The sequence below is a fragment of the Capricornis sumatraensis genome, chromosome 3 (genome assembly GCF_032405125.1).
Source record: "Capricornis sumatraensis isolate serow.1 chromosome 3, serow.2, whole genome shotgun sequence".
Classification (NCBI taxonomy): domain Eukaryota; kingdom Metazoa; phylum Chordata; class Mammalia; order Artiodactyla; family Bovidae; genus Capricornis; species Capricornis sumatraensis.
The window spans coordinates 24,875,435-24,901,530 of NC_091071.1; the positions used below are offsets into that span (position 1 = coordinate 24,875,435).

The 26,096-nt window shown below is 47.4% G+C and overlaps 1 protein-coding gene across 1 annotated transcript in view; it reads right to left on the reverse strand.

Moving 5' to 3' along the window:
• Nucleotides 1-3,831: 3,831 nt before the first annotated feature.
• The window catches only part of VPS35L (VPS35 endosomal protein sorting factor like), a 124,642-nt gene continuing 102,377 nt past the window's right edge, over nt 3,832-26,096 (reverse strand). The window contains exons 25-29 of the mRNA XM_068967220.1: nt 25,746-25,885; nt 18,401-18,566; nt 11,518-11,636; nt 5,023-5,169; nt 3,832-4,341 (exon numbers count right to left, since the gene is read on the reverse strand). Of these exons, the coding sequence (XP_068823321.1) occupies nt 4,243-4,341; nt 5,023-5,169; nt 11,518-11,636; nt 18,401-18,566; nt 25,746-25,885 (671 nt within the window). The 3' untranslated portion in view covers nt 3,832-4,242. The remainder of the gene's footprint in view (nt 4,342-5,022; nt 5,170-11,517; nt 11,637-18,400; nt 18,567-25,745; nt 25,886-26,096) is intronic.

Consider the following 26,096-nt stretch of genomic DNA (forward strand, 5'->3'; position numbering starts at 1 on the left):
CATGTCTACATCTCAAACAGGAAGTGGGATTAATATAAACGGGCAAGAGCAAGCTTGTTCCCCTCCCCCTTGTTGGAGTAGCCACAAGCAGAGAGCATTCCCACCAAACAGATGTGGCTGAGCTGCCTCTGCTGCTGGGAAACTGTTTCTAAACCCATCATGCCTTCTGCAGTCTGTGTTCCTTCCATCCCCAGGGCTGTGCTGGGATTTAATCTTTCTGCTTTAACTGGATTCTGAGCAAGGCATTTAAGAGAGCAGTTGGCTAATCCTCCACATGCACGAATGGCACGTTCATTCCCAGGGACGTGTTTATTGGGTTCTTCCCAACCACAAGGAAGAGAATCCTAAGTGACTTCCATAGAGGAGGTCGAATGTCAGGAGGCACAGAGATGGTGACAGGGCGCTGCCTCATCAGCCTGGGAACAGTGTTTCCAAAGCCTTGATGCTGCAGCCAGCCTCACAAACTCCCGGTACCGCCCTCCCGAGTGACATGTGACTACCTTCTCTCCATTCACCTAACATTTTGCTTCCCAGAATATAAGTTCTGCATGGGCCTTTTTCACACCACTTGGCTTGAACTCCCCCGCCAGACATGCTATCTCAGGCAGGCCTGGGCAGCCAGGAAATTCAGTCTCACATGGAAGGGGGAGTCCTGTGTAGGGAGTTGATTCAGCTTCCCATGAAGGAAACAAACGCTTCCTCTCTGCTCTACCATCCTACCCTGGCTTCATCAGCTTGTTGGAAAGATGGCTGTAGCAATTCCATGCAGCAAATCAAGACACTGGACCATTCCAGAGGGAGAAGAGAAAGCTGCTTGTGGTTCAAGGAAACTTCCAGAAGCCGTTTTGTCATAACTTGTTGCACAGCATTGGGTGCCCAGCGTTGCACATCCATTCTTGAGCCAGCCTGGCATGTAGAGGGAAATTCTCAGGCCAGTCAGGGAGACAGGTTCAGATGCTGGCAAGGTGAGTGGGTCCGTTACTGGCCCAGCGGGCAGAGTGGAGGCCGGTCTGCCTGGGCCCTGGCCAACAACCATTGGCCAGGTCTAGAGTCCCACATACCTGTGATAGCCGTGATTCTGGTGGGCCACCTCCCTCAGAACCTGAACGTGGCCCTCCACGGATTCAGTCTTGAGATACATAACAGAAGAGGCCTACACGGTAAGGTTCTGCATTGAGTTAGCTCTTCAGGGCATGTCCTCTTCCGACGGGTGGTCTTGATTCACCCTGTAGGAACTTGGCCCAGTGTGAAAGGACCAACCACGTCTCTGATCCCTGTGTCTTGCTGAGAGCTCACATCACAGTTTGGGCCTGCATGGCTGTCAGGAAGGACCGTGCTCACCCATGTACTGTGTGATTCTGGAGAGTGGATGAGCGGTTGTCCCCCACCTGTCCCCATCATGGTCCTTCTCGTTAGGGGTGTGATGGTCAGGCCGTGCCCCTCTTGCCGTTCAGTGTGTAGTCTCTCTGTGATAGGATTTGACTTTCTAGCACACTGTGGCTGAAGAGTTCCACTTGGCTTGGGAAGGTTTATTAGTCTGTTCCTGAAGCAGGGTCTAAGCAGAGAAGGTTGGACAGCCAAGACGGCAGGATGCCAGGTGTCCTCAGATTGAACTTAGCCTTGTCTTGGCTGCTCTCGTAGGTGCAGACCATGCTGCTCTAGCGACGGCTCCAGCTCTGAGGTTAACTGGACCTCTCTGTCCTTTTGTAAACTGAACACTGTCTTGAGTCACCCCTCTCCACTTTGCCCCATGTCCTGGGTCCTCCTCAAGCTTTCTGCAAGGTGTTTTTTTAGTGTGATTTTCCATGTTCATTTGTTGATTCTGTGTAGCACACAGCCTGTTTCCACTGGAACAAAGCAGTTTTTGGATTTTTCCTCAGAATCTGGGAGAGGTGGGTGGGGGTGTCTGGTATGTAAGCACAGCCAAGGTTTTAGTTGAATATATAACCACCCTGTTCTCAAGCATGTTGGCCTTTTCTCCCTTGGGGATTTCTCACAGACTGACCCTCCTATGTATGGCAAGGGCCTTCCCTCCTTACAATTGCCTTTATCCAGCTGTTCCCCAAACCTCAGGATTCTTAACCACTTTATTCCTTGAGGTGATTTCCTGTTTCCCACTAAGTTCCTCCCTGAGGCCACCCTTATGCAACTAGATTGGCCCATCAAAAGTATTTGCCGGATTAGAGTTCTTCCCTTAAAAATTGTGTGTTTAGCTCTACAAACAGAACTGTTCAGGTTCTATGCATTCCCCCAACCTCCCGCCCATCCCAGTCCTCACTGGAACCTGTTAATATGTTGTGATAAAACAACAGGAGTTTAAGGTAGCAGAGGGAATTAAGGTTGCTAATCAGTAGTATGATTTGACTGGGTCTACCCAGATAATCCAGGATTAAAAGTATCAATAGAAGACAGAGACAGAAGACTCAAGAGATTTGTAAGAGACACTCAACAAGCTGTCACTAGTTTGAAGACGAAGGAACCCCATGCCAAGGCATGTGGGCAGCCTCTAGAAGCTGGGAAAGGCAAAAAAAAAAAACAAAAAAAAAAACGATTCTCCCTAAAGACTCCGGAAGAATGCAGCCCGGCCAACACCTTCATTTTGAAGGAAAGGCCACTGGACTTCAGACCAGTAGAGCTGTAAGGTGATAAAACTGACATTTTAAACCCCTAAGTGTGGCAGTTTAAAGCAGCAATAAATTAATACAGGTTTCATGCAGAAGTTTTCATTTTTACCTTATTTCCTAAAAATTTTCTTTTTCTTTTGGTTCCATCATTCTTCACAATTGTAGACCTCACGCCATGTAGGCCGCAGTCTTCAGAGACTGGCTAATTTAGTTAACAGGCTGGGGAACCCACAGGAGAACACTGAAAATCTCAGCTTTCACCTGGGCCAGGGTGACGCGTGAATCAGAAGCTGCTTTGGTGTAACGTATCCCTGACCTAATGTGAAAGTCCAAGTCCAGGTTAATGCAAGAGCAATAGAAATTTAGGCTTGACTCGGGCTTGGGCACTGATGCCATCTGGTGTATATAGACTCAAAATAGAAGAAATGACTTAAAAGTGCATAATTTGAATTTGCCAATTGATTTTTCATTTGAACAGTATCATATGGTAAAAGTGGTATAGGAAATGACTTTAATGGAATAATCTTGTGTAAAAAAGGCCACTTGGGAATATTTGCGCAATGCCACCATGCTTTCTCAATATGTTTTGTTCAGTACACTCTGTGCTTCAGTGGAGGCCATTTTCTCAGCAGAATTCTTGGGGTGGGGGTGGGGTGGGTTTCACTGTTAAGCTGGCAGAAAATCCACAGCATATTCTTGGTCCCAAATTATTCAGTTAAAACATGAGTTTATATAAATTTTAAAAAATTATGTTAGCTACTTCCACTGTGCAAACTGTAATCAGGCTTTTCAGAGTAGACGTGAAATGTAGTCTGCTCAGTGGATACCTTCCAAAAATATAATGGTTTGGGGCCACTTTTTATCCACAACTTGGATGCATTTTCCTGCACAAACGGTTCTAGGCTGTGAGTCACCACTATGACCAATATTCATGATCTTACTGATTCAAAATAAAATGTCAGTGGAAGCTCATTATTGGTAACACAAGAATCAAACTACACCAAACTAGTAAAAAAGCAGGCTGAATCATATGCTGTTTAGGGTTACGGCTGCAAGAAAACCAGGCAGTATGTTTAGACACATACTGAGGATGTTTAGACACATTCTCTTCCGGATGAGTGAGAGTCAGTGGTAATTAAATGAAAAATCATGAACATAAATATTCCTTCAGGGAGGTTTATTCAGTTACAGTATATTTTCCATCGAAGCCCCAGAGAATCTCGAATCTGACTTGTTTTCTCCTTTAATCTATCAGCATATTTAAAATCCAATCAAGAGCCGGTTTTGACATAAAGCAAATCAGGGAAAGGGCACACAGCTCTTTCAAAGTGGACTACTTTTCAAGGTTCTTTTTTCAATTAACTTTCAATTAAACCTTCCCGAAAAGAGAGATGTTACTTGCATTCCTCTGTTTTTCTCTAAAGGCCCATCTGAAGGCCAGTTGTGCAAAGAAACAGATGCCGTGCTCAGTGAGCAGGAATAGATTCGAATACTCTTGACAGCTCCCACTTCTTCACTTCACTGGCACAATAGCAGAGAAACCCATCTGTATGTGCATAAAAATGAAGACAAAAAGTACAAAACAGGTCTTTCTGGACTGGCATCAGAGACCCTGGAGTCAGGTCCTCGTCTGCAGAGGGAGCCTGAGGGCCAGCTCAGTCAGATGCCCCATGTCTGGCTGCTTGCTCTGCTTCTTGATGTATTCCAGAGTTTTCACCTAGGAGGAAAGAGAAAGGCTCATCTCCTTTGTGGTTCATGATTCTCAAGGCTCTGACAAAATCAGCCATACTGTGAACTTAGGCTTTTTTTCATAGGAGGAGAAGCAGCAGTTTTTAAATAAGACCCCTTTGATTACAACTTGCTCTTAAAATCACCAAGAATTACTGATGTTTTCATATGTGCAGCTTTTATTTACAGGGAATTAATACTACCCAGTGGTCCCTTGGTTCCAGGATCCCCAGCTGATACCAAACCAAGGGTACACAATCCTTTATAGAAACTGGTATAGTATTTGCATGTAACCTTCATACACCCTCCTGTATATTGAAATCATCTCCAGATTACTTATAATACCTACTATAATGTAAACACTACATCAGTAGTTGCAGATACACCACAAAGTCAGGTTTTGGAAACTTTCTGGAGCTTTTCTCCCCCTGAATATTTCTGAGCCGTGGTTGGTTAAATCTGAGGGTGCTGAACCTGTAGGTATGGAGAGCTGTTTGTCCTTTGTAGGGCCTGGCACCTTTCTAGAAGGGGAGATGGGGGCTGTTTGCTGTCCAGGCCCTGAGGCTGCGCTGAGACCGCCTGTGCCTGGCCAGCGGGCTTGCATCACTCGCTGAGACAGCCAAGCCCGCTGCGCCTGTTGAGGGCCGCCCTGCCCCACCCCGCACCTCACCATGGTCCTGGTGTCCACACAGCCGTGCCTCTGTGCCAGGTGCCACAGGTTGACGGACAGCTGGTTGAGCCTATTGTTGCGCAGGTCCCCGTGGGCCAAGATGCTGTTAAAGAAGGAAAGGCCCAACGAGCTCTGGCGCTTTAAGGCCTGAAATAGAAAAAAGAGGTTACTACCTGGCACTGGGCTCAGACTCATCCCAGTGTTGATGCTGCCTGGGGTGCGAAGGCCAGCTCTGCCATGGATCTTCTGGAGGGCGAGCTGCTTCACCTCCCAGCTTCATCTGTAGGAGATTAAGGTAATACCAGCTCAGAGCGTAAATGAGACTAAAACGAGATGCTGTGTGTGAAGCCCACTTGGCCATTACTCATGGAGTGGAAGCAGAAGGCAGGGATGTTCTCATGAGACTCAGTGCTCAGTAAGAGGAATGACAGGCCAGCAGAGACCGGCCTTCTTGCTTTAATGCCAGTGCAGGAGGTAGAATATGTCTCTCACAGGTGTTTCCTCAAGCCACCCAAAGTTTCATTATTCCTGCCCTTCGGCTGCCAGGAATAAAGACAAAAGACCTCAGCTCCCCATGAACAATGCTCCCTGATACCCAGCTCTTATAAGAACAGGCAGCAATACTAGAGTGGGTTGCCATTCCCTTCTCTCCTGGATCTTCCCAACCCAGGGATCAAACCTGGGTCTCTCGCATTGCAGGCAGATTCTTTACTTTCTCAGCCACCAGGGAAGCCCATAAGAACCACTGGATATGCTTAAGACCAGATCTTTCCTTCTTGCTCAATGATCTGATGTGAGAGGTACTCAAACAAGGAAAGTCTAACCAAAATGTCAGAGTAGACCACGCCTGAACCCCAGCTTTAAGTAGTAAAGGAAAAAGGGAACCTAAATCTCCAAAATGCAGCAGGACATAGGATGCCAGCTCCCAAAGGTAAACAGAGGCACTGGGAAGGCCCAAGTCTGCAGGTGGGCCTGAGTGGGGACCAGGTCAGAACACAGGTCTGTGTGGGGCCTGGAGAGCTGACGCCCAGGCCTTTGCTGGGTGCTCTTGGCTGGCACTGCAAACATCAGTGCTGCCAGGAGCCTTGAGGGCCTGCTTTGCACAATGTAGGGTATAGGGCCCTACACTGTGCCAGGTATGAGCTCTGTGCTTTACACAACTTATTTCATCTTCACAACAACTCTTTCTAGGTAGGAAGGATTCTAGAGCTGTCCTCCAGGATCTCACCCCCTGGCTATTCAAACAGCAATCTAGGTGCTACTGTGAAAAGACTTTGCAGGTGTAATTAAGGTTATGGACCTTAGGGAGATAATCCTGGATAATCATTAGCCCAATCTAATCATTAGAGCTCTAAAAAGCAGAAAAATTTCTCAGGCTGAAGTCAGAGACAAGTCAGCAGCAGAGGAAAGGTGCTGCAGAAAGGGAGACTAAAGAGATTCGAAGCTTGAGAAGGACATGACCCACCACTGCTGGCTTTTAGGATGAACTGACGCAGCCAACTCAAACGAGTCGAGAAGTAGATTCTTCCCGGTGCCTCCTGGTTAGAGCCCAGCCAGTCAACACCTTGATTTTGGCCTTGTGAAACCAGGAGCACAGAAACTGGCCCAGCCAACGCTGACTTCTGACCTCCCAAACTGTGAGATAATAAACGAGGGTTTTAAGTTTGGGGTGACTCAAAGCCATAACAGGAAACCACTACATTCCCATTTTGCTGATGAGGTCAGAAAGCTTCAGGAACTTGTTCAAGGATCTCAGCTAGCAAATGCAGAGTGAGGCTCTGAGCTCCAGGTGTCCAGTTCTGAGCCTGTGCAATTCACAACCGCCCCAGAGTATAAGATGTTCCCACAGACCCATGGCTAGCATCACATTATGGATCCAAAGAGCTTCCCAGGTGGTGCAGTGGTAAAGAATCCACCTGTCAATGCAGGAGATACAACAGATGCAGGCTTGATCCCTGGGGCAGGAAGGAAGAGCCCCTGAAGAAGGGAATGGCAACCCACTCCAGTATTCTTGCCTGGAAAATTCCATGGACAGAGGAGCCTGGTGGGCTACAGTCCACAGGGTTGCAAAGAGTTGACAGGACTGCGCACAGCACAGATCAGGGATCAAACTCTGAAGAGGCCAAGAGATTTGCCCAGTGCAGCTACAGATTTATCCAGGGAAGTGGGAATGGTCTGAGATGGTTTAGAACAATACATATTTTTCCTGCTTTCTTCAGACACCCTATTAACTGTCCATCCTTCCACGTGTGGAGCCTACAGAGCAGCAGACTTTGTGTTAACTGCTGAGCCAACTTAGTCATCCCCTCCTGCTGCCTTCTCCCAGGTGAGAATTTCAAATCTAGTGGAGGAAAAAAAGCAAGACAGTGAAACTGCCAAGGAGCAGCTAAGAATGCAGTTGGGTGAGGATGTCTGTGTGACAGTGAAGAGACTCAGGCCCCCCAAAATTGAGCCTGCCTTGGCAACAGCCTGGACCAGGTGACCATCACAGAAGCAGCTGAGCCAACTGAGACACTGCCATCAAGGGGTGGGGTCGTGCTGCGGGGTCCCAAGCTTGCAGGTGTGGAGGGAAGGCGGCAACCACCTGGCCAGCAGATCACTAACTGGCTGGCCACTGCCTACTTTGGGCTCCTTTGTTTAATCAGACAATGAGCTTGCCCCAGCCGGGAACCGGGCAGAGTTCATTCAGTGGGTTCCAGCCTATCCTTCTCTCCCTTTAAACTGGAGATGCCTGGAAACGAGGGCCCTAATTTCTACTCAGATCCAGAGGACCAACCTCATAGAAAGCTCTCAAATAAGACTCTTCTGAGAGGTGCCTTTTAACTACAGAGCAGAGTTTTAAAAAGTCAAACAAGAAAAACAGTATTTCACTGGCTTTTTCTCTGTTCTGTATCTTCTCAAGCATTTTACCCTGAAAGCCCAGTTTGCGTGTTTTAAATGCATCGCCCATTAACTATGAAATCATTAGAGAAGGGCCTGGGAATGAGCAGACAGGCCGGCCGACGTGCAGAGACCCAGGAACCTGTGAACACAAGACAGAACCAAACCCAGGCCTCAAGCCCCTCCTGTCTCCACAGAGCTTTTCAGTAGAAAGGGGCTGCTTTTGATTCCTTGCCTAGGGGAACTGTCACTTCCAGGAAGTTTTAAGGGTCTGGCGTGGTTCCCAGCTTCACCACACCCAAACAAACAGCTTCGTGAAGCTCGTGACTAGAGCAGCGCTGGCTCCTTCACATGCGGGTAGAGGCAGTTTGGAGACAGGGCGGACACCAGTCAGTGCTGAGAGGTGAGACGCTCAGCTCGGGCGCCAGCGCAGGGCTTTCACAGCACCGAGCTTGGCTCCCCCGCAGCGGAGAGAGTTCAGAAGCCTCCACCCCGCAGGGCCGCCTGTGCCGAATCTCACAGCACATTGTTAAAATGAAGGATGACATGTTCCGTCCTAGCTTGGTCCACCCATGCTTTTCCTAATAAATGTGCATATATGGACAGACACTTTCAGTGAGCATCCCTGGTATTCATATGAGTTGAAATGTCCTTTGGAAACATTCCAGCCCTGCTATTGCTTCAGAAGTATTTCAGCTGTTATCACCGTCAACGCCTCCTCCCCCAAGAGAAAAAGAGACAAAGGTTAAAACAGTTCCAGGTTATATGGTTCTGGGCTCATTTTTATTGTGAGCCTGGAGGTCCTACACTGTGGTCATTTATGCTGTCAGCAGTCACCTCTGATTAGACCCAGCCTGCAGCATCAGAGTGAAGAAAGGCATTTTCAATTAAATACACAGCCCTGCTCTGGCAGGAAGCAAGAGCCAGAGCCCATGTTTGCAGGGATCGAGAAGGTGGTAAGGATCCTTCAGAGCAGGGGAGCAGAAGGGATGTGGTCAATACAAACTGAAGGTGAAGAACTCCCCTTTCTTTTGCAGGGTGGTGAGGGCTCTCTCTGAGCACCAAGTGGAAAGACCAAGTTGACACCCATTCAAAAAAAGGCCTTTCGGTTCGAGGAGGGGAGTTACCTCTTCTAACTGGGGTTCTAATGCTGCCCTTCATGCATGAACTTCCCCAGAGTTCTGCAGCCCTGCACCCCGTGGGTCCCAGGCCAGTGGGACCCACCTACAACCCTCCCATCCCTATAGAGGGCACTAGGAGGCACTTAGGGGCCCTGGGGTGGCAGTGGTTCTGGGTTTTCCATCTGCCCTCTGGACTGCTAACCTTAAGGCTGGCCCTTTATGCTGTGCCCCTGACCTTGGCAGTGGCCACTGGGGAATGCAATCTGGAAAATGTTTCACTCTTTCTCAGACCTGCTTGAATACCCTGGAGAGAATAAGAACCCAGGACATATATGTGCGTTGTGTGTGTGCACTCACAGCTACAGAACATTCTTGTGGCTTTGTGTTGGAGTGGGGAAGGGCGGTAAGGGCAATGGTGGCATGCTATACAGTCCTAGAAGTGAATAAGAATTAAACTAAAAATCCAGTTTAATCTTATTGTCTTCAAAGGATTTGGTGGATGGGGGTATAGAAGCAAATCTGAGGAAAGTGAGACTCCAAGTTGGGAAAGAGGGAGCTGGGGAAGTGTGTGGAAGGAAGGGGAGGGCTGGGAACCAGGCAGTCTGAAGACTGTCCTGGGTCTGGGAGGGAACGGAAGCGGGGTGAGGGTGAGTGGAGTGAGAGGAAACAGGGTCTTCTAGCGGGGGATCAGGAACAGGGCTCAGGTTGTTTCTTGCTAGATGGGAGTTTTAAAAACTGAAATGCTCAGAGATGCAAGCAGACAGCCTGGAGTAACAAAGAACAAGCTTTGGGGCAGGAAGGGGGTATGGCAGGGGAACACAGAAGCAGAAAGTCTGGCAACAACTGTCCCAGGGAAGGATACAGAGAAAGGTCAGGCACTGGCTTTGACCTGAAGTGAAGTCAAAGTGTTTGTTAGTCACTCAGTTGTGGGTCTGACTCTTTGCGACCCCAGGTTCCTCTGTCTGTGGAATTCTCCAGGCAAGAATACAGGGGTGGGTTGCCATTCCCTTCTTCAGGGGATCTTCTCAACCCAGGGATCGAACCCAGGTCTCCTGCATTGCAGGCAGATTCTTTACCATCTGAGCTACCCTGCCAACCTCGCCACCTTGACTACACAACAGGAATCAGTCTTAATGTCTGAACAACCATCCCCACCAAGCCTAACACAGAGCTTCTGGGATCCATCTGTCAGCCACATGTTTGAGCTGAAGCTGCATAAATGGAATACTGGGAAAGGGTACCAGGTAGTTATTAGACTGTAGTATAATTTGGAAATTATTTTGAAATCAATCAACCATCTATCTATATGGAAAATATGCAAAAAACCACTCTGAAAAGGCAACATCTGGTAAAAGAACATATTCAGGGATCAGAGCATGGGTTCCAGAAGACTGCCTGGACCACACTGCACAGCTGCCACTCTAGGATTCAGTTTCTCTAAAGTATAACGGGATAACAGCTGTCCCCACTCACTGGACCATCATGAGAGTCAGCCGAAACAATGCACACAAAGCTCCCCACACTACACTTTTGCGTAAGAGACACTGGAATGGGAACCCCCTGGTGTCCAATGGTTAGGACAACACGCTTTTGCTGTCAAGGGCCTGGGTTCAGTCCCTGGCTGGGGGACTAGCAAGCCGCAACGTGCAGCCAAGGCAAAGGAAAGCAAAACCGAAAGGCAAGGAAAGCACAGCCTGCTGCCGTGGCGGGGTGACACCATATGCCACCTTCCACTTTCACAAGGGGAACGGCCTTACTGAGGAGGGCAGTGCAATGGCTAAGGCTTCAGGCTTGGGGGTTGGGCCAGGAACCTTGTTCTGTCACAACCAGAGGAACCTGGGGGCTCTGGAAATCTCTCTGAGCCTCCGTTTTCTTTCCTATCCAAGGAGAATAAACACAGCACCCACATCATAGGCCTGTTGAGGGCATCAAAAGAGCTAAGGTGTGCAAGTGCAGGCTATTATTCACTCAACATGCTCAGACTGGGCGCCCGCTGCACGCCAGGTTGCAGGGGAGGATGCTGAGGTGGGAGACAGAGGGATCCCAGGACCCCGTCTCCAGCACAGGCAGGTCTCTAAGACCCCAGTCTCCAGGGCCTGGCCATGTATAGCTTACATTCTGGTGGGGGCAGCGGGTGACTAACAAGTGAACACACACACACAATGTTTCAGAGCACGCCCAAGGGTCACAGGGACACAGGCAGAGATTCAGAGGGATGCAGGAGGGCGTGGCTGCTTGAGACAGGGGTCAGGGAAGGCCACTCTGAGGAGGTACTTGAGTTGTGATTAGAATGGTGAGTGGGGCGGCCAGGGGAACCCTGGGTGGGGAGGCACAGTGCAGGCAGAGAAAATGGCAGCAACAAAGGCCCCGGGGCCCTCGATGAACAGTCTTCACATAAGCACATTACTCTCAGGACGAAACAGTGTCCAAGCACCCTGGGAACTTGTGGTTTGGGGGCAAGTGGCAGGGGTGGGGGGCTGCAGCGGGCACCTACCTCATCCTTGGCCAGGGTTTTCAGATGCTCCAGGATCTGAGCCATCACCGTCTCGCATAGCTTGTTGTTCTCAGCCAGAAACTTGGAGTCTCCCCCATAGAGGCTGTCGTTGGAGTCGACTGATGGAAGAAACAAGAGCTGTGAGACATTCCCAAGGCTAGGGAGAGGCAGCCGTGTGGCACCGCTATCAGCACATGGCAGGAACGCACGGCAGGGCAAATGGAAATGGCCAGAATCTCCTGCTGACGGCCCTTGGGAATCACAGAGAAAATACCTGGCCTTCCGGATGACTGAGCCAGACAGCAGGAGCATGGACGTCTGTCTGTCCCCTCTGGCCTGGCACGGAGGGGACAGCAAGCATCGCAGGGACCATCAGAATGGTTGTCAATACTGAGCACCGTGGGCCAGGCACTGGGCTCAGGACTTCACAGGCACTGGGCTCAGACTTCACAGGGTCCTCATAACTAGCACAGGCAAGAGATAATGGATGGGGACATGGAATCTCAACCCACCCCAGCCAAGATCCCAAAGGGGGAAGCTCCTTTCAAGCTAAGCACCGCCCTCAGCCCCCTGTCCTGTCATTCCTCCTCAAAACTCCCGCAGACAGCATGGAAGCTTCTCTGATGTCTTCCTGCAAACCTGAATCTTCTCACCAAAGTCCCCTCTCTCCTTGGGCACCTCCCATCACAGCTGCTGTCTGTATAAAGACCAGACGCAAGAACAGCCTAAGTCTGACCTCCCTCTCCCTCTTTCCTGTTGACCTTTATACGGAGCATGACCTCTGGGTCAGGAAGGAGAGACTCTACAGGGTGCTGTTTTGTACTTTTTTTTTTCTTTTCCATTTAATGATTCTTGGAGCTATTTTCGTATAAGCATAAATAGATGTCACAACCAGCTGGAAAATTCTTAAAGAGACGGGAATACCAGTCCCATCATGGTCAAGGTCACCAGCTGTGGACAGGACAGGGTCTGCACAGAACTGTTCCCTGGACCGCTGACAACAGGCCACAGAACCAGGGGATCACGTTCAACAGGTGCTTGCCATGAAGACAAGAAAAGTCAAGGAACAATGTGCAGGGATGGCTTCTGAACTTTTAAAAAAGTGACCCCATTAGGGTCACTTACAGGAAAATTGGCAAATACATTAATTGTCAATATATCATATATACATCTAAATGGCATATAATTTTATGGAAAAAAGTATGATTTCACTAGAAATCAAAGAACAGAAAACTAACACCACAGAAGGACTTAAAAAAAAATCACCTATCAGATTAACAAAGGTGAAAAAGAATTACTTGGCTTTGATGTAGGCCTGGGGAAGCTACTGGTGGGAGTATCATAGTTTGGAAATCAGTAAGAAAAGCCTTAAGAAATGTCTAGTGCTACTTCACGTCTATTAGGATCACTATTATTTAAAAACAACAGCAACTACAAAAAGGAAAATACAAAGTGTTGATGAAGGTGTGGAGAAACTAGAAGCCTCGTACACCGCTGGTGGGGATGTAAAATGGTACAGCTGCTGTGGAAAAGCTCAGTGGTTCCTCAGAAAGTTAAAGAGAACTGCCCAGGATCCAGAAATTCCAATGTTAGATATGCTCAACGAAACTGAAAGCAGAGGCTCAATCAGACACTTGTACATGAATGTTCATACCAGCCTTATTCACAAGAGCCAAAAGGTGGAAACAACCCCAGTATCCACTGATGGATGAATGGGTAGGCAAAATGTGGTTTATCCATACAATGGAATATTATCCAATCCTAAAGGAATGAAATTCTAATACATATTACAACATGGGTAAACTCTGAAAGCATTATGGGAAGGGACATGTACCAGACACACAAGGACATCTACTGTATGACTCCACTCATATGAAGTACCCAGAAGAAGCAAATTCATGAAGACAGGAAATGGAACAGAGGCCACCAGAGGCCGGGCGAGGAGGAGGCGGGCAGTGATTGTTCACTGGATACAGAGTTGTTTGGAGGGATGAAAAAACTCTGGAAATGGATAATAGTGATGGTTGCACAACACTGCAAATATGCTTAATAAAATGGAACTGTCCACCTAAAAATAGCTAAAATGGTAAACTTTATATTATATCTATTTTACTCCCAAAAAAAAGGTCTTAGAAGGCAGTCAGATCTTTGACTTGGGAAAATCCACTTTAAGAAAATCATCCCACAGGTGCACAAAGATGCATGTATGTGATAGTCACTGTCACATTATACAGAACAATGCTCATTATATGTTTAATGTATGTTCATCATAAATGTGTATAAAGGTGAGAAGAGAAGCAATGGAAATGTATACCAAGAGTTTTGACTCAATGCTCTGCGGCATTAGCATTAAATAAAATATTATGAAGACAATAAAAGTATATGATCTATAGTTAACTACCATGTACTACACTGCACTATACTACGGCTACTACTACTAACAGATATTTATAATATACTATCAATAAAGTGACAAAACAGTATACATAGTGGAGCCCCATATATATCACACATGGACATATAAAGCTATGTATTTCCTCATTTATAGCTTCTAAGAACCAACTTTTTCAATTAAAGCCAATTACATTTCAATTCTTTTATATACTTCCTGTAACTGTCTTGAATTTTGGGGGAATGGGGCTGGTACATAGTAATTAACTAACTGGTAAGGTAACTTCAGAGATGCTTCATGTACATTTCTGGTTGCTACGTCAAGAATAATTAACTCCTTTTATCCCCGATTCTTACTTGAATGTCAAGACTGTGGAATGGGGGGATAACAGGACCCTGAACAGCGGCCTCTCTCGCCAGCATCACTTGATGCCATTATGCCCTTCAGTGATGCTCTCGCTCTCTCCACACTCTCACACGCACACAGACATATATGCCATTTTGGGGGCTGAATCTTTTGTAAGCAGGCTGCAGACATATTGCCTGCAAATAAGGACAATAGTTGGTCTTTTTCTCCCTGCTTCTCTGTCCGCATAAAACCTCCACTCCAGTTCTGAACTGCCCGTTGCTGGGGACTGTCCTGGGGTGCTCTCCTAGGCGGCTGCTGGCTCTGTAGCTATTACCATAACACAGGTTGGTAGTGAACTGCCGTGGGCTGCAGGCAACCAACCATCCCACGATTTCTGAGTCAGCTCTGGCTGCTGTGTCTCAGCGGTCCATGATGTGGAAGATGACAGTCATTCTTGTAAGAAGAGAAAGAATTTGATTCAGCCATTCACCACCATCAGATTTTGCGGGATGGCAAGACTGCAGCTGGTGAAGGAATTTCTCACACCTGCTGCTGAGGACTAGGATAGTTCCTGGCATAAACTCCCCATCTTCACTCCGAGCTGGAACCTACTCTTATTCAGATTAGCCCAGCAGCAGCGGAGAAGACAGAAGGCCTAGGACCGCCTGTGGCCAACCACCCAAGCTGCAGGCACCCTGCCCAGAGGGGCCAGAGGCGTGCTTGGAGCAGGCCGCTCACACACACAGAGCACGGGCTGGGTGAGAACCTGCTCCGCGCCAGGTTCCGGGAGCTGGAGACCTGGTGGCTGGGGGGGTGGGCCGACCCGGCCCTGCCCTCACAGAGCACACAGCGCCTAACGAGACACACACGAGCAAACGGACGATCGCCACCATATGCACTGCAGGGCCAGAGACAGCAACCCTGGGGGCTCCAGGTCCTAAAATCCAGGCTTGGGATGGAATTACAGAATCAGTGAGATCTAGGCTGAACCCTGAAGGGAGAAAATTCACAGAGAAAGTGAAAAATAGGGTCAGGAGTGCTAAGTGCCACACCTGAACTCGGACCCGCTCTGCATTCCGGCCAAGTAGCTCCTGACTCTCCACTTCCCCCTTCTCTCCGTCCCTCTGTTTCTGTTCTAACACTTGGAGAGTCCAGACAGGGTGCTCGCAATGGGGAGAAATGAAATCCCTGGCAAATGGCCACTAAAAATAGCCCAGGATCTCTGCATCTGTCTGGCCTTGGGGTCACGACCCCGAATGCTTCAAGGGCTGGCAGGCAATGTGGAGGAGTGAAAGGGCTGTGATGATCTCCCACGGGCCCCTGGGTTGTACTCTTCCAAGTAGATGTCTATCTGCATGTTAAACATCAGTGTCAGGAGTGTCCTGCCTTTCCATAGCAAGCACGCTCTCTCGTTCGCTCGCATGAAAGCACTGGAGTTATGGCTCCAGGTAATTTCAGAACATTCTCTTCTTATTCATCTGGAAAGAAAACAGCCTAGGCATACTTCATACGCAAAAGAAAAAAAAAATCTGACCCCAGTTTTTCAAAAGTTCGAACGTTTGTTAACACTGTCTAAAAAGGCTGCCTCCAATACAAGAAACAGGAAAATGGGGCCCCCATCTTGTGGGCCTCATACGCTCCCCCAGGACTCTCTCTCCTACTAAGACAACTGTCAGGTTACAACTGTGCGTCCAGGGTGAACAGAGCTGGCCAAGAAGGCAGCAGAGAAAACCCACCCTTCTCTTTTCATCTCTAAAAGCTAGAAAACTAGATTCCTCCTGTGCTGGCACTCCAGCTCCTACAGTCTGCCCTGCTGTGTTCTGTAGAGATAGGATTCAGGGAATCCGCTGAAGGAAGCAAAAAGCGAGGAGAGGGCTTGCTCCTCTGACAGGGCCCAGGATTTCCAGACCTACTTCCATGGCAGCGTTTGGGCTTCGAAAGTTTCTCTACTGTTTTGAGTCCTCCATGAACCCTTCACCAAGAGAGAAAATAAAAGTGCCAAGAAACACAGGAAAAGCTCAACCTGATTAGCCGTGCTGCTGCCGCTGTTGCTAAGTAGCGTCAGTCGTGTCCGACTCTGTGCAACCCCATAGACAGCAGCCCACCAGGCTCCTCTGTCCCTGGGATTCTCCAGGCAAGAACACTGGAGTGGGCTGCCATTGCCTTCTCCGCATTAGCCGTGAGAGAAATGCAAATTACACTCAGCAGAAGAGCCAAAATGAACAAGATGGACCACATCAAGCAAACAACCAGAAACCTCATTTACGCCTGGTGAGAGTGTAAACTGGTGTAAATATTTTGGAAAACTGTGAGATGGTACCAACCAGAACACAAGGAAATCCCACAAGCCAGCAATTTCACCCCAGGCATATACCCAATGGACACGAAACCCGAGAGTTACATATTCAGGAATGTTCACAGCAGCACTCCTCCTAACAGCCTGTAACTCCATCCACAGGGGAAGGAATAACTTCTGGTATATTCATACAGTGGAATACTACACGGCAAAGCAAAAGGATAAGCAATAGCTACACACAACACAGAAGAATTTCACAGACATAACACTGAGTGAAAGAAGCCAGACACTCATTTAGAATGCTTGCTAAATGAGTCCATTTATGGAAAAGAAAAAACTAACAAACTAATTTGTAATATTAGTCAGGAGAGCAGTATACCTCTAGAGAGGCAAGTGGTGGTGCTGACTGGACAGGGGCATACAGGGAACTTCTGGAGAGCTAGTAATGTTTGATATCTTGATCTGAGTAGTGGTTACCAAGTGGTACTCATTATGTGATAATTCACAGCTTTATGGTTTACTGTATGAGTATACAACCATTGCTATTGTTTAGTTGCTAAGTTGGGTCTGACTCTTTGCAACCCCATGAACTGTAGTCCACCAGGCTCTATTGTCAATGGGATTTCTCAGGAACGAACACTGGAGTGGGTTGCCATTTCCTTCTCCAGGGGATCTTCCTGACCCAGGGGTCAAACCCATGTCTCCTTCACAGGCAGGCAGACTGCCACTGAGGCACCAGGGAAGCCCCCGTGTACAGCCATATACTTTAATTAAAACACTGTTATTCTGTAATCAAGGAGGCAGCATAACGCATGTGCCACAGTGAATTCCACTCACAGCACCAACTGGCCCTGAGCTCCGGAAACCACGTGGCTGGTAAAATCCTGTTGTCTTTTGGAGTCTCCCCTTGCTCAAGTGTAAAATGGGGACACCAATGCTCATTCTCCTCACAGCACTGCAGGATCAGAGGAGAAAGAGGCCCACCAAGTCTGGGGCCGTACCTGGCATGCAGTAGGAGCTCTGACCATGGAAACTATCAACTCCAATGTTCACCAGCCTCCCCAAGGTACCCCCTACAAAACCTCAACCCCTAAATCCCAGCCAGAGGAACCCCCTGAGAGCTGTCACAGGAGGCCACCCTCAGCACTCCAAATCCATTCCCTAAAATTTCCAAGTGTAGAGATAGTTGCTTAAACCCCAAAGTATACAGGTATTGGCCAAAGCACTTTTAACAATAGGGCCATTTTTTTGGAAACCAAAAATAGCACCTGAGGCTCTGACAAGTAGGGAGATGCTGAGGCTCAATGGGTGGCAGTCTGGAATTGGGACTGTCCCATGTTATCTCCAGGACATGAAGAGGCTGCCCCCAAACCTGCAGCAGCAAGCTCAAAACGGCTGGTTGCAGATGGGGGTACAAGGCCATTTCCTTTCTCCAAGCAACTGCTCTAAGACCAGGACCCACGTGAGACTGGAAAGGAATAGGCCCGGGGTGAAGGTCACACATATGCATATGTAACCACCGTTCTAGAAATTCTGTGGAACACGCAAGGCATCACCGATCCGAAAGAGTGCTTCTCCAAACTCATCTGTGTGTCAAAATGATCTTGGATGCTCATGAAAGATACAAATTCTCGGGTTTCTTCCTGGGCAATCTAATTTAGAAGAGACAGATGGACCCAGGAATCTGTGTTTTTTAAGAGTTGCTCCAGGTAATTCTTACATTGGACAAATTTATCAAGGCCCAGAACTAGAAGTTCATGGTGGGTAAACACAAAAGAAAATGAAAACTGCACACTTGCCACTCAGGAGTTCAAACACAGTGCAGTCTGGCGGGGGGACTTGGCTACCTTTGTCTACGTGGTAGAGATAGGTCTCCTGGCTCATGGCAGACAGCAGGTGCAGGACGCAGGTGTAGATGCGGATTTTCTCATCGCTGTTCTCCTCCCAGGTATAGTCCTGGATCACGTTGAGCAGCTCTCGAACAAGAAACAGGACTCCGTGTTCAGGATGGTCCTAGTGGAGGACCAAAACAAAAGAATAAATAATCCTAAATGTGAAGCAGAAGGGGGAAAAAAAAAATCAAGACAGAAACCCAGGTCCCTCCCTTTAGCAGCTACAGAAAAATTGAAGTGCCAGCTGTGGTTAAACAATAGAGAGAAAAGCGGCAAACTGCTGTTAACTTTACTAATCAGCACACTAATCTGGGGAGACAAGGTTTGAGAGCCTAGGGTCTGAGAAAAGAAAGCAAAGTTACCTGTCAGTTTAATGGCCTGTTTCCAAAATTACAACCTTGCTCTTATGTGCGTAACAATAAAAAGCCCTGTTTTTCCAACTACAAAAGCTAGATTGCAGGTCTCACAGCAGATGGCACAGTAGAAGCCACCTACCTCGGGTAAACCCCCAAATGATCACTGTCACCACCAAAGGCACCGACTTTAAATACAGCCTTGCTCTTAAGGGCGTTCAGCAACATTAGCAGCTAAATTGAGGATCCTCTCTTGGGAGATCATGCTTGTGCTCAGTTTAACTCTCTGTGACCCCATGCACTGCAGCCCCCCAGGCTACTCTGTCCACAGGATTTTCCGGGCAAGGTATTGGAGTGGGTTGCCACTTCCTCCTCCTGGGAATCTCCCCAACCCAGGGGAGACATCTGGTTCCTTTGACAGCTGCCGTACCTCACCTTACACGTTAGCTCCTCCTGTGATAGTCAATCCAGAGCCCCTAGCACCTTTTCCTAGTCTCTGGGTCAAGTCAACCATCTCATATTTTCAGAGCAGTTCTCTGCATCTGATTTTACCTCTCTTTTAGTGAACAATATCTCTTGATCTCTTTTGCATCCTGGCCTAAAAACCTCTAGGAGGGCAGGTATTTTATCTTCTGTGTTTGCCGATAATACAGTTCTAGGACGGCCCAGGGAACACACTGTGAATGGTGCCCTTATTCCTGTCTTTGCTTGCTGGGACAGTGCTGGGCACACAGCAGGCACTTGGTAGGTAAATGATGTTGAAAGGATAACATTTTTCGAGCACCTTCCATGTACTAGGTACTGAGGTGGCTACAAAAACAGTAGCTAACTTTTACGGCAGCTATCATGGCTACCATAGCTTTTTTCTGTTTCAGAAAGATACTTTTATGACCACTCCCCACCCCTCCCCGACCCCATTTCAGTTGGGAAATGAGCCACACTGCTGGGACAGGGGAACCAGGATTTGAGCCCTGGGAGTCTGGCTCCAGAGCGGACATTCCTAAGTGCTAATACTCTATATAATGCCTCTCTACAGATGACTTAGGAATGAGCTAGAGCGGGCTAGTTGGGGAAAGGCAAGCACGTAGTCAGCTCTCTTAAATTCAGGCTCGGGGTAGAAGCGTGGTAACTGAGGTGGGTGGGAGTTCATGGCTTCGTAATCCAAAGTGTGGCTCCACAGCAGAAATACTTCCAGTGGGTAAGAATGAGGGTGGAGGGGTGTGAGATGATTTGTACAGCTGATAACATCTACAGGAATTGCTGTTACAGTATCGGCACGAAAGAAGACACACGATGCTCCAAAATCTGAATGCCTCAAACGATACACAGTGAAATTGCCCACGCTGTGGTCCGCCTTCCATTGCCAGAGTCAGGCTCAGCTGGCAGCTTACTACTGTCTTTCTTTGCTAGCAGCTGTTTCTAACTAGGCTATTTTGTTCCGCTATGTGGATGCTCAAAATATATTTATTTCAGGATCTGCCCTGGAAAGAGACAACAATGTGAATGGTCCAGTAACTTTCAATACAAACTGCCATAACTATCGTGAGAGAGCATTCGACACACCTTCAAAAAGGTGGAAGAAGGGGTAACGGAGACGTGAAGGTTTGTAGGAAGCTGTTCCCACGAGCTTTAACCTGAAGAGACGAAGAGATTATTTCCAACCTTCTCTACAAGGAAAACATTTTCCACACAATAGCCATGCTTCAGTGGTTGTAACATTTTCAAAAGAAATTGTACCAGTGCCAGCAACTGAAGCAAGGCAAACAGATTTTAAAAAGAACTTAAGAAAAGATCCTGGATTCAGTAGACAATCCGAGCGGGAAAAGGTTTTCCCGAGGTCTCTGCCAAGGCTGCCTCCCCGGCAGCAAGCAAACACCCAGGAGGTGGCTCCCAAGGGGCACCTGGGAGAGATGCAGCCCTCTCTCTCTCTCAGCTGGAGAAAAGGGGGCCTGGCTCCCACCATTCGCAGTGTCCCTCTGGGTCCCTGGTCTGCAGGAATCCTTCTATTAAACATCACTGTTAGGAGAAAGCATACCCTGGAAACAACTAACTTCCCAGGAGAGCTGAGAGGCAGCGAAGACGGCGCCAAGCACACACATCCTGGCTTTGAATTCTATCTTGGCCGCTCATTGGCTGGTGACCCTGGGCGAGTCACCTGACCTCTCTGTGCCAGGGCCTGCCTCTGTGAGAGGAGGATAATCACAGGGTTGTTTGGAGTGAATACTGGTCAACTGCTGGCTGGCTCTCTCTCTGTTAAATAATATTCAAGTCCTTTACAAAAGGAGCCAGAACACAGAGGGGCTGGGAGCAAGTGCAGCAAAGAGAAGTGGAGCATTGGTGGGGTGGGGGCGGGGGGGCCACAGAGCAGCTGGAGGGCAGGAGACAGATCACCGTGGAGACAAGAGGCTGTGGGTGAGTCTGGGGTCTGTGGCGCTCCCTGGCCTCGCTGTTGCCACCCTGCCCGTCCTGCCAGCTCATGCCCCTCTAGCCTCTCCTCACCGCGGCTCTCTTCCAGTCCCTCCAGTGCTGCTGGGTGGCCCTGCCCACCTCAAGGCCTTACCCATGCTGTTCCCTCCACCCCGAATGTCACCCTACCCCCGCCCTTACAGAACTACCAGTCTTCCTCTGAGCTCAGCTCAAATCACACATTCTCAGGGCACTTCCCTGACCCACTTCCCTTCAAAATTTGAGTCTTTCAGTAGTGCCTGTAATTCTTTATGACACTTTATACAACCGGAGTTAAGTATTGATTTGCTTGGAGTCTGTCTCCTTGCATGGAAGCACACATTTCTGTTCACTTCTCCATTCCCAGATCAACAAATATTTGCAGGGTAGACGCAATGAATGAAGCTTTGCATCTGGATACCATGTTATGCTGACGGCTGGACCTTTTCACTAAGATAAGAAGGAGAGAAGACATTTCCCTGCTGTGTCCTGGTGATCAGTGCCAGAAAACTGAGGAAGAACATTTCCATTGCCTACAAATTTCAACTGAATCAAAACTAGGCATCTGCAGTGGTTCACACCAAACTTGTTCAATTCATTCCACTTTCCTTGTCCTACCAAAAGTTGTTCAAAGAAATATGTTAGTTCAAGATTATGGAGAAAACTGTTCTGCAGTCCACCAAGAGGCTGACCACTGCTAACACCAGAGCAGAATGATTCAGAATGCTCCAAAAGTGGGGCTGCTTGCTAAGGAGAGAGGGCTGTCCTGGGGGAATGTTCACCTCTGTATTCGTAAGTATGAATAAAGTGGACCAGTTATTTTATTTGGTCTAAAATGGCATCCTTTTTTTTTTTTCTAAACAAATAAAATGAGTCAAAGCTTTTCAAACCCATTCTTTAAAAAAGTCTTGTGCTCTGGAGTGGGAATGCAAAATGGTGTAGCCACTACAGAAAGCAGTATGCAGGTACCTCAAAGAATTACAAGCGGGACTGTGATGTAATCCAGCAGTTCCCTCCTCTGGGTACTTAGTCAACATTTGAAATCCCTAATATCTCAAAGAGATACTAGTGCTCTCATGTTCACTGTAGCATCATCACAACAGCCAAGAGGTAGAAACAAACAAGATGTCCATTGATAGATAAATGGGTAAAGAAAATGTGGCATACACATACAACGGACTGTTATCCAGCTGTATGAAAAAGAAGGAAATGCCATCACATACGACAACATGAATGAACCTTGAGGATATTATGGTGAGTTAAACAGGCCAGAAAGACAAATACACCATGAGTCCACTTATATAAGGCATCTAGAATAGTCCTTTCATAGAGTGGAATTCAAGGGCTGGAGGGGGAGGAAAACAGGGAGTCACTAATCAATGAGTTTAAAGGTTCAATTAAGGAAGATGAATAAGCTTTAGGGATCTGCTGTACAGTGTTGGGCCTTGAGTCAACAAAGTTACATCATACACTTAAAAATGTGTTAAGAGGGCAGACATGGTAAGTGTCCTTACAATTAAAGAATTAAATTTTAAAAGTAAAATAATAAAAGTTACGACAAGAAAGGTAACAATGTGAACCAGGTAAAAAGGGATACAGGAGTCGTCTCCTGCTGAACGTACTGACCACAGTGGGGTTCGCACTCGGCCCATCCTCCGGCCTCTGAGCCGGGTGAGCACTCAACCTTGGCTCTTTAGACTTAACATCTCATGGCACCCGGACAGCCAGCCAGTAGTTACTATGCTGTGTCCCATAAGAGGGATGTAGGGTTGTAAAGTCCCAACTATCTTGAGCAATAAAGCCTCCTACAAATGTTTCAGGCAGGACAGGCTCTGGGGTAGCACAGACTTCCCAGCTCTGCTTCTCACCAACGGTGCAACCCCAGGCAAGCCTCCCAGGTCCTGCCTTGCAGAATCCTAGAGACTGGATATTGACAAAGGGAGCTAGCATGGCACGAGGCACCTAGTAAGTCCCAAACTGTGGCTAGAACCATCTTAACATCTTGAGAAATCCCGGCAAAAGCCAGAGCACTATCAGGAACAATGAAGTCTGAGAGGGGTAGGGTTACCTGAATGCCTCAGGGAACAGGTAAGCAACAGAAAAGGATTTAATGGACCCAGAGGTGCCCAGGGACCTGGAGAGAGTACACGTGCCCCTCTAGGACAGGCAGCTGCTCTCCAGCTGAGGACAACTGGCCAGGCGGGGAATGCGGGCCTCATAGGGCTGGGCCTGATTTTTTCTCAAGGAACTAGAAATCTGGGTTTCTCTGTGATCTACAAATTTTAAATGGGGGTAATTCGTTCCAAATGTTTTCCATCATGATGCAGCCAACAAGTGTGTCTCCAGGCTAGATTCCACCCACTGGTCATCAGCTTGTGATCCCAGGGACCAAGCTTCTGGCTCATGAAAGACTTTCACAGCGATCTTTTCAGTCGACCCTCACAGCGGCTCTGCTAGGTGTGTATCTGGATGATATTTTAAAAAGGTGACAACGGAGACTCTGAAAGTTACAAAACTTTCTCAAGGCCACAAGGCTGTCGAGTCATTGGGTCAGGACTAACACAAGTTTCTGACTCCAAGCACAAGGCTCCAGTGATTTTTTTAACAGAGAAAACCCCATATGCAGAAGGAAAAGGTAACCCAATTAATCAATAAATTATGACACTGATCCACTTCCTCATCAGAAATCCTGATTTTATCACCTGACAAATAACTAGAATAGCAAAAAACCAGAGAGTGATTATAAACTACTAAGAAGGATACCAGAACACACTGAAGTTGACCATCAAGCCTGCCTCCCGAACATCTCAGGCTCTCTTCAAAGAATTTGGGATTTGAACTTGGAAAGTTGGGAGCAACTCAGTTTTTGTTTTCTCAACTTCACTGAGATGATTCACACACCCAACAATTCACTCACTTAAAATGCATAATTTGTTGGTTGTTCGTATATTACAGAGTTCATATATTCACAATCATCATCACAATTTTAGAACATTTTCATCACCCCAAAGTAACCCCATACCTGTGGGAGCTGAATGTTTCATGGCCTGAGACCAGAGGGACATTTCTTAAAGTGTGGTCCTAGGACCACCTATAATTGACTCAAGCGAGCTTTCAAAAATGCTGATTCCAGGCCCAATCTTACCTAGGGAGTGAGACTTTCAGTACGGAAGTGGGGACGGGACAGAGCAAGATTATATTTTAAAAAGCATCTGTGGCTCCTACGCACATCTGGCTTCACCATGAGCCAACCCATTTTGTGCATGGACTTTTTATGACCTGGTGAAGCCTACACACAACTCAGAGTTCTATTTCTAAAGCAGAAAATAAAATACATAAGACCACAAAGGAAATCAATTATGCTAAAATACAGTTGTCAAAATATTTTTTCAACGTATCTGTTATACTGTAATCTATTACTTCTTGGTGAATACATTTAAATAACAGAACTAGCCAATGGGCCTAATAACTATTGCATTTGTGAAGGAAGGAAACATGTAGATAGTCTTGTGAAATGTCTCTCACACCTGAAATGTGATATAAACATACTGCTGATTATTTTGGTGACAAAGTCCCAGTTACTACAAATGGTACTGTGGTTCATTGCCTGGGATTTGTAATGAAGTGAAAAGCTAAATTTCACTGAGGTTTGTAAAAAGAAAGGTTTTTTTTTTTTTTTCTCTCTCTCATCTGAATTCGTGGTTGCTCTGCCAGATCCCCATGGGTTAGGTGCACCCCAAGTTAAGAACCCCAACTAGGGTGAGGGCCCTAATGCTGGATCCTGGGAGTGGCCCTGATTCCTTCCAGCCCAAACCTGACTATTCATCCCCTATATTCCACAAGAAACCCCAGCATCTTCCAACAACAGCCCTTTGACTTTCACTATCTTGTTGTGTATTCTGGTATTTGCCATCAAAATAACATCACCATTACCTCTTCAAGTGCTTACTATATACTAAGGCACTGATGGAGAAGGGAGATGGCAACCCACTCCAGCACTCTTGCCTGGAGAATCCCCATGGATAGAGGAGCCTGGCCGGCTGCAGTCCATGGAGTCACAAAGAGTTGGACATGACGGAGTGACTAAGCACAGCACAAGTCACTGTTCTAACCACCTACGTATATTTGCTCACTTAATCCTCACCACAGCCTAGACATGTAGATACTATTATTATGCCCATTTTGTAAATGAGGAAACTGTACCCTGGTGATGTTACACAATCACCTGAAACTACAGAGCTGGAAGGAAAGGAAGGGATTTCACCCTAGGTGTTTTGGTCCAGTGGCTTGAGCCCTGAACAAGTAGTACCTCCTTCGCCATACAGAGAGCCTTGACTATATATCCTGGACACAGATGAATATAAATGCATTGAGAAATTCAAATATCTGACTACAAAACCAACAAAGATATAGATAGAACATCCCTGCACTTCTAGGGCAAAGAATGTATATAAAACAGGTCAAAGAAAGACATCACCTACAGGTCTTCTGGGGAAACGTACCGGAACTATTAATAATGTAGAAAAGAAATTGCAGAGAAATTCCAGAAGGAATGATTCTGAGGCCCGCATCTTTCCATCAATATTAATCATCTTGGGAACTTCTGGAACGAGGGTTATGGCGGCTTTGAAAAAGGCATCAGCTGCAAGACAGAAGAGAAGTCCACATATGAGAACGTCGAAAAATTCAGGGTCTGCTTTCTTCTTCATGTGGCCCAGAAGCCAAGCCTGAGAGAGGCATGTGGAAGTCAGGCCACACGGGGGGCCCAAGACAGCTGGCGGGTCCTCGAAGAGGGTTTCTGCACCATGACTGACTCAGTGGAACATTTGGGTGAGAGGCGCTGCTGCTGCCTC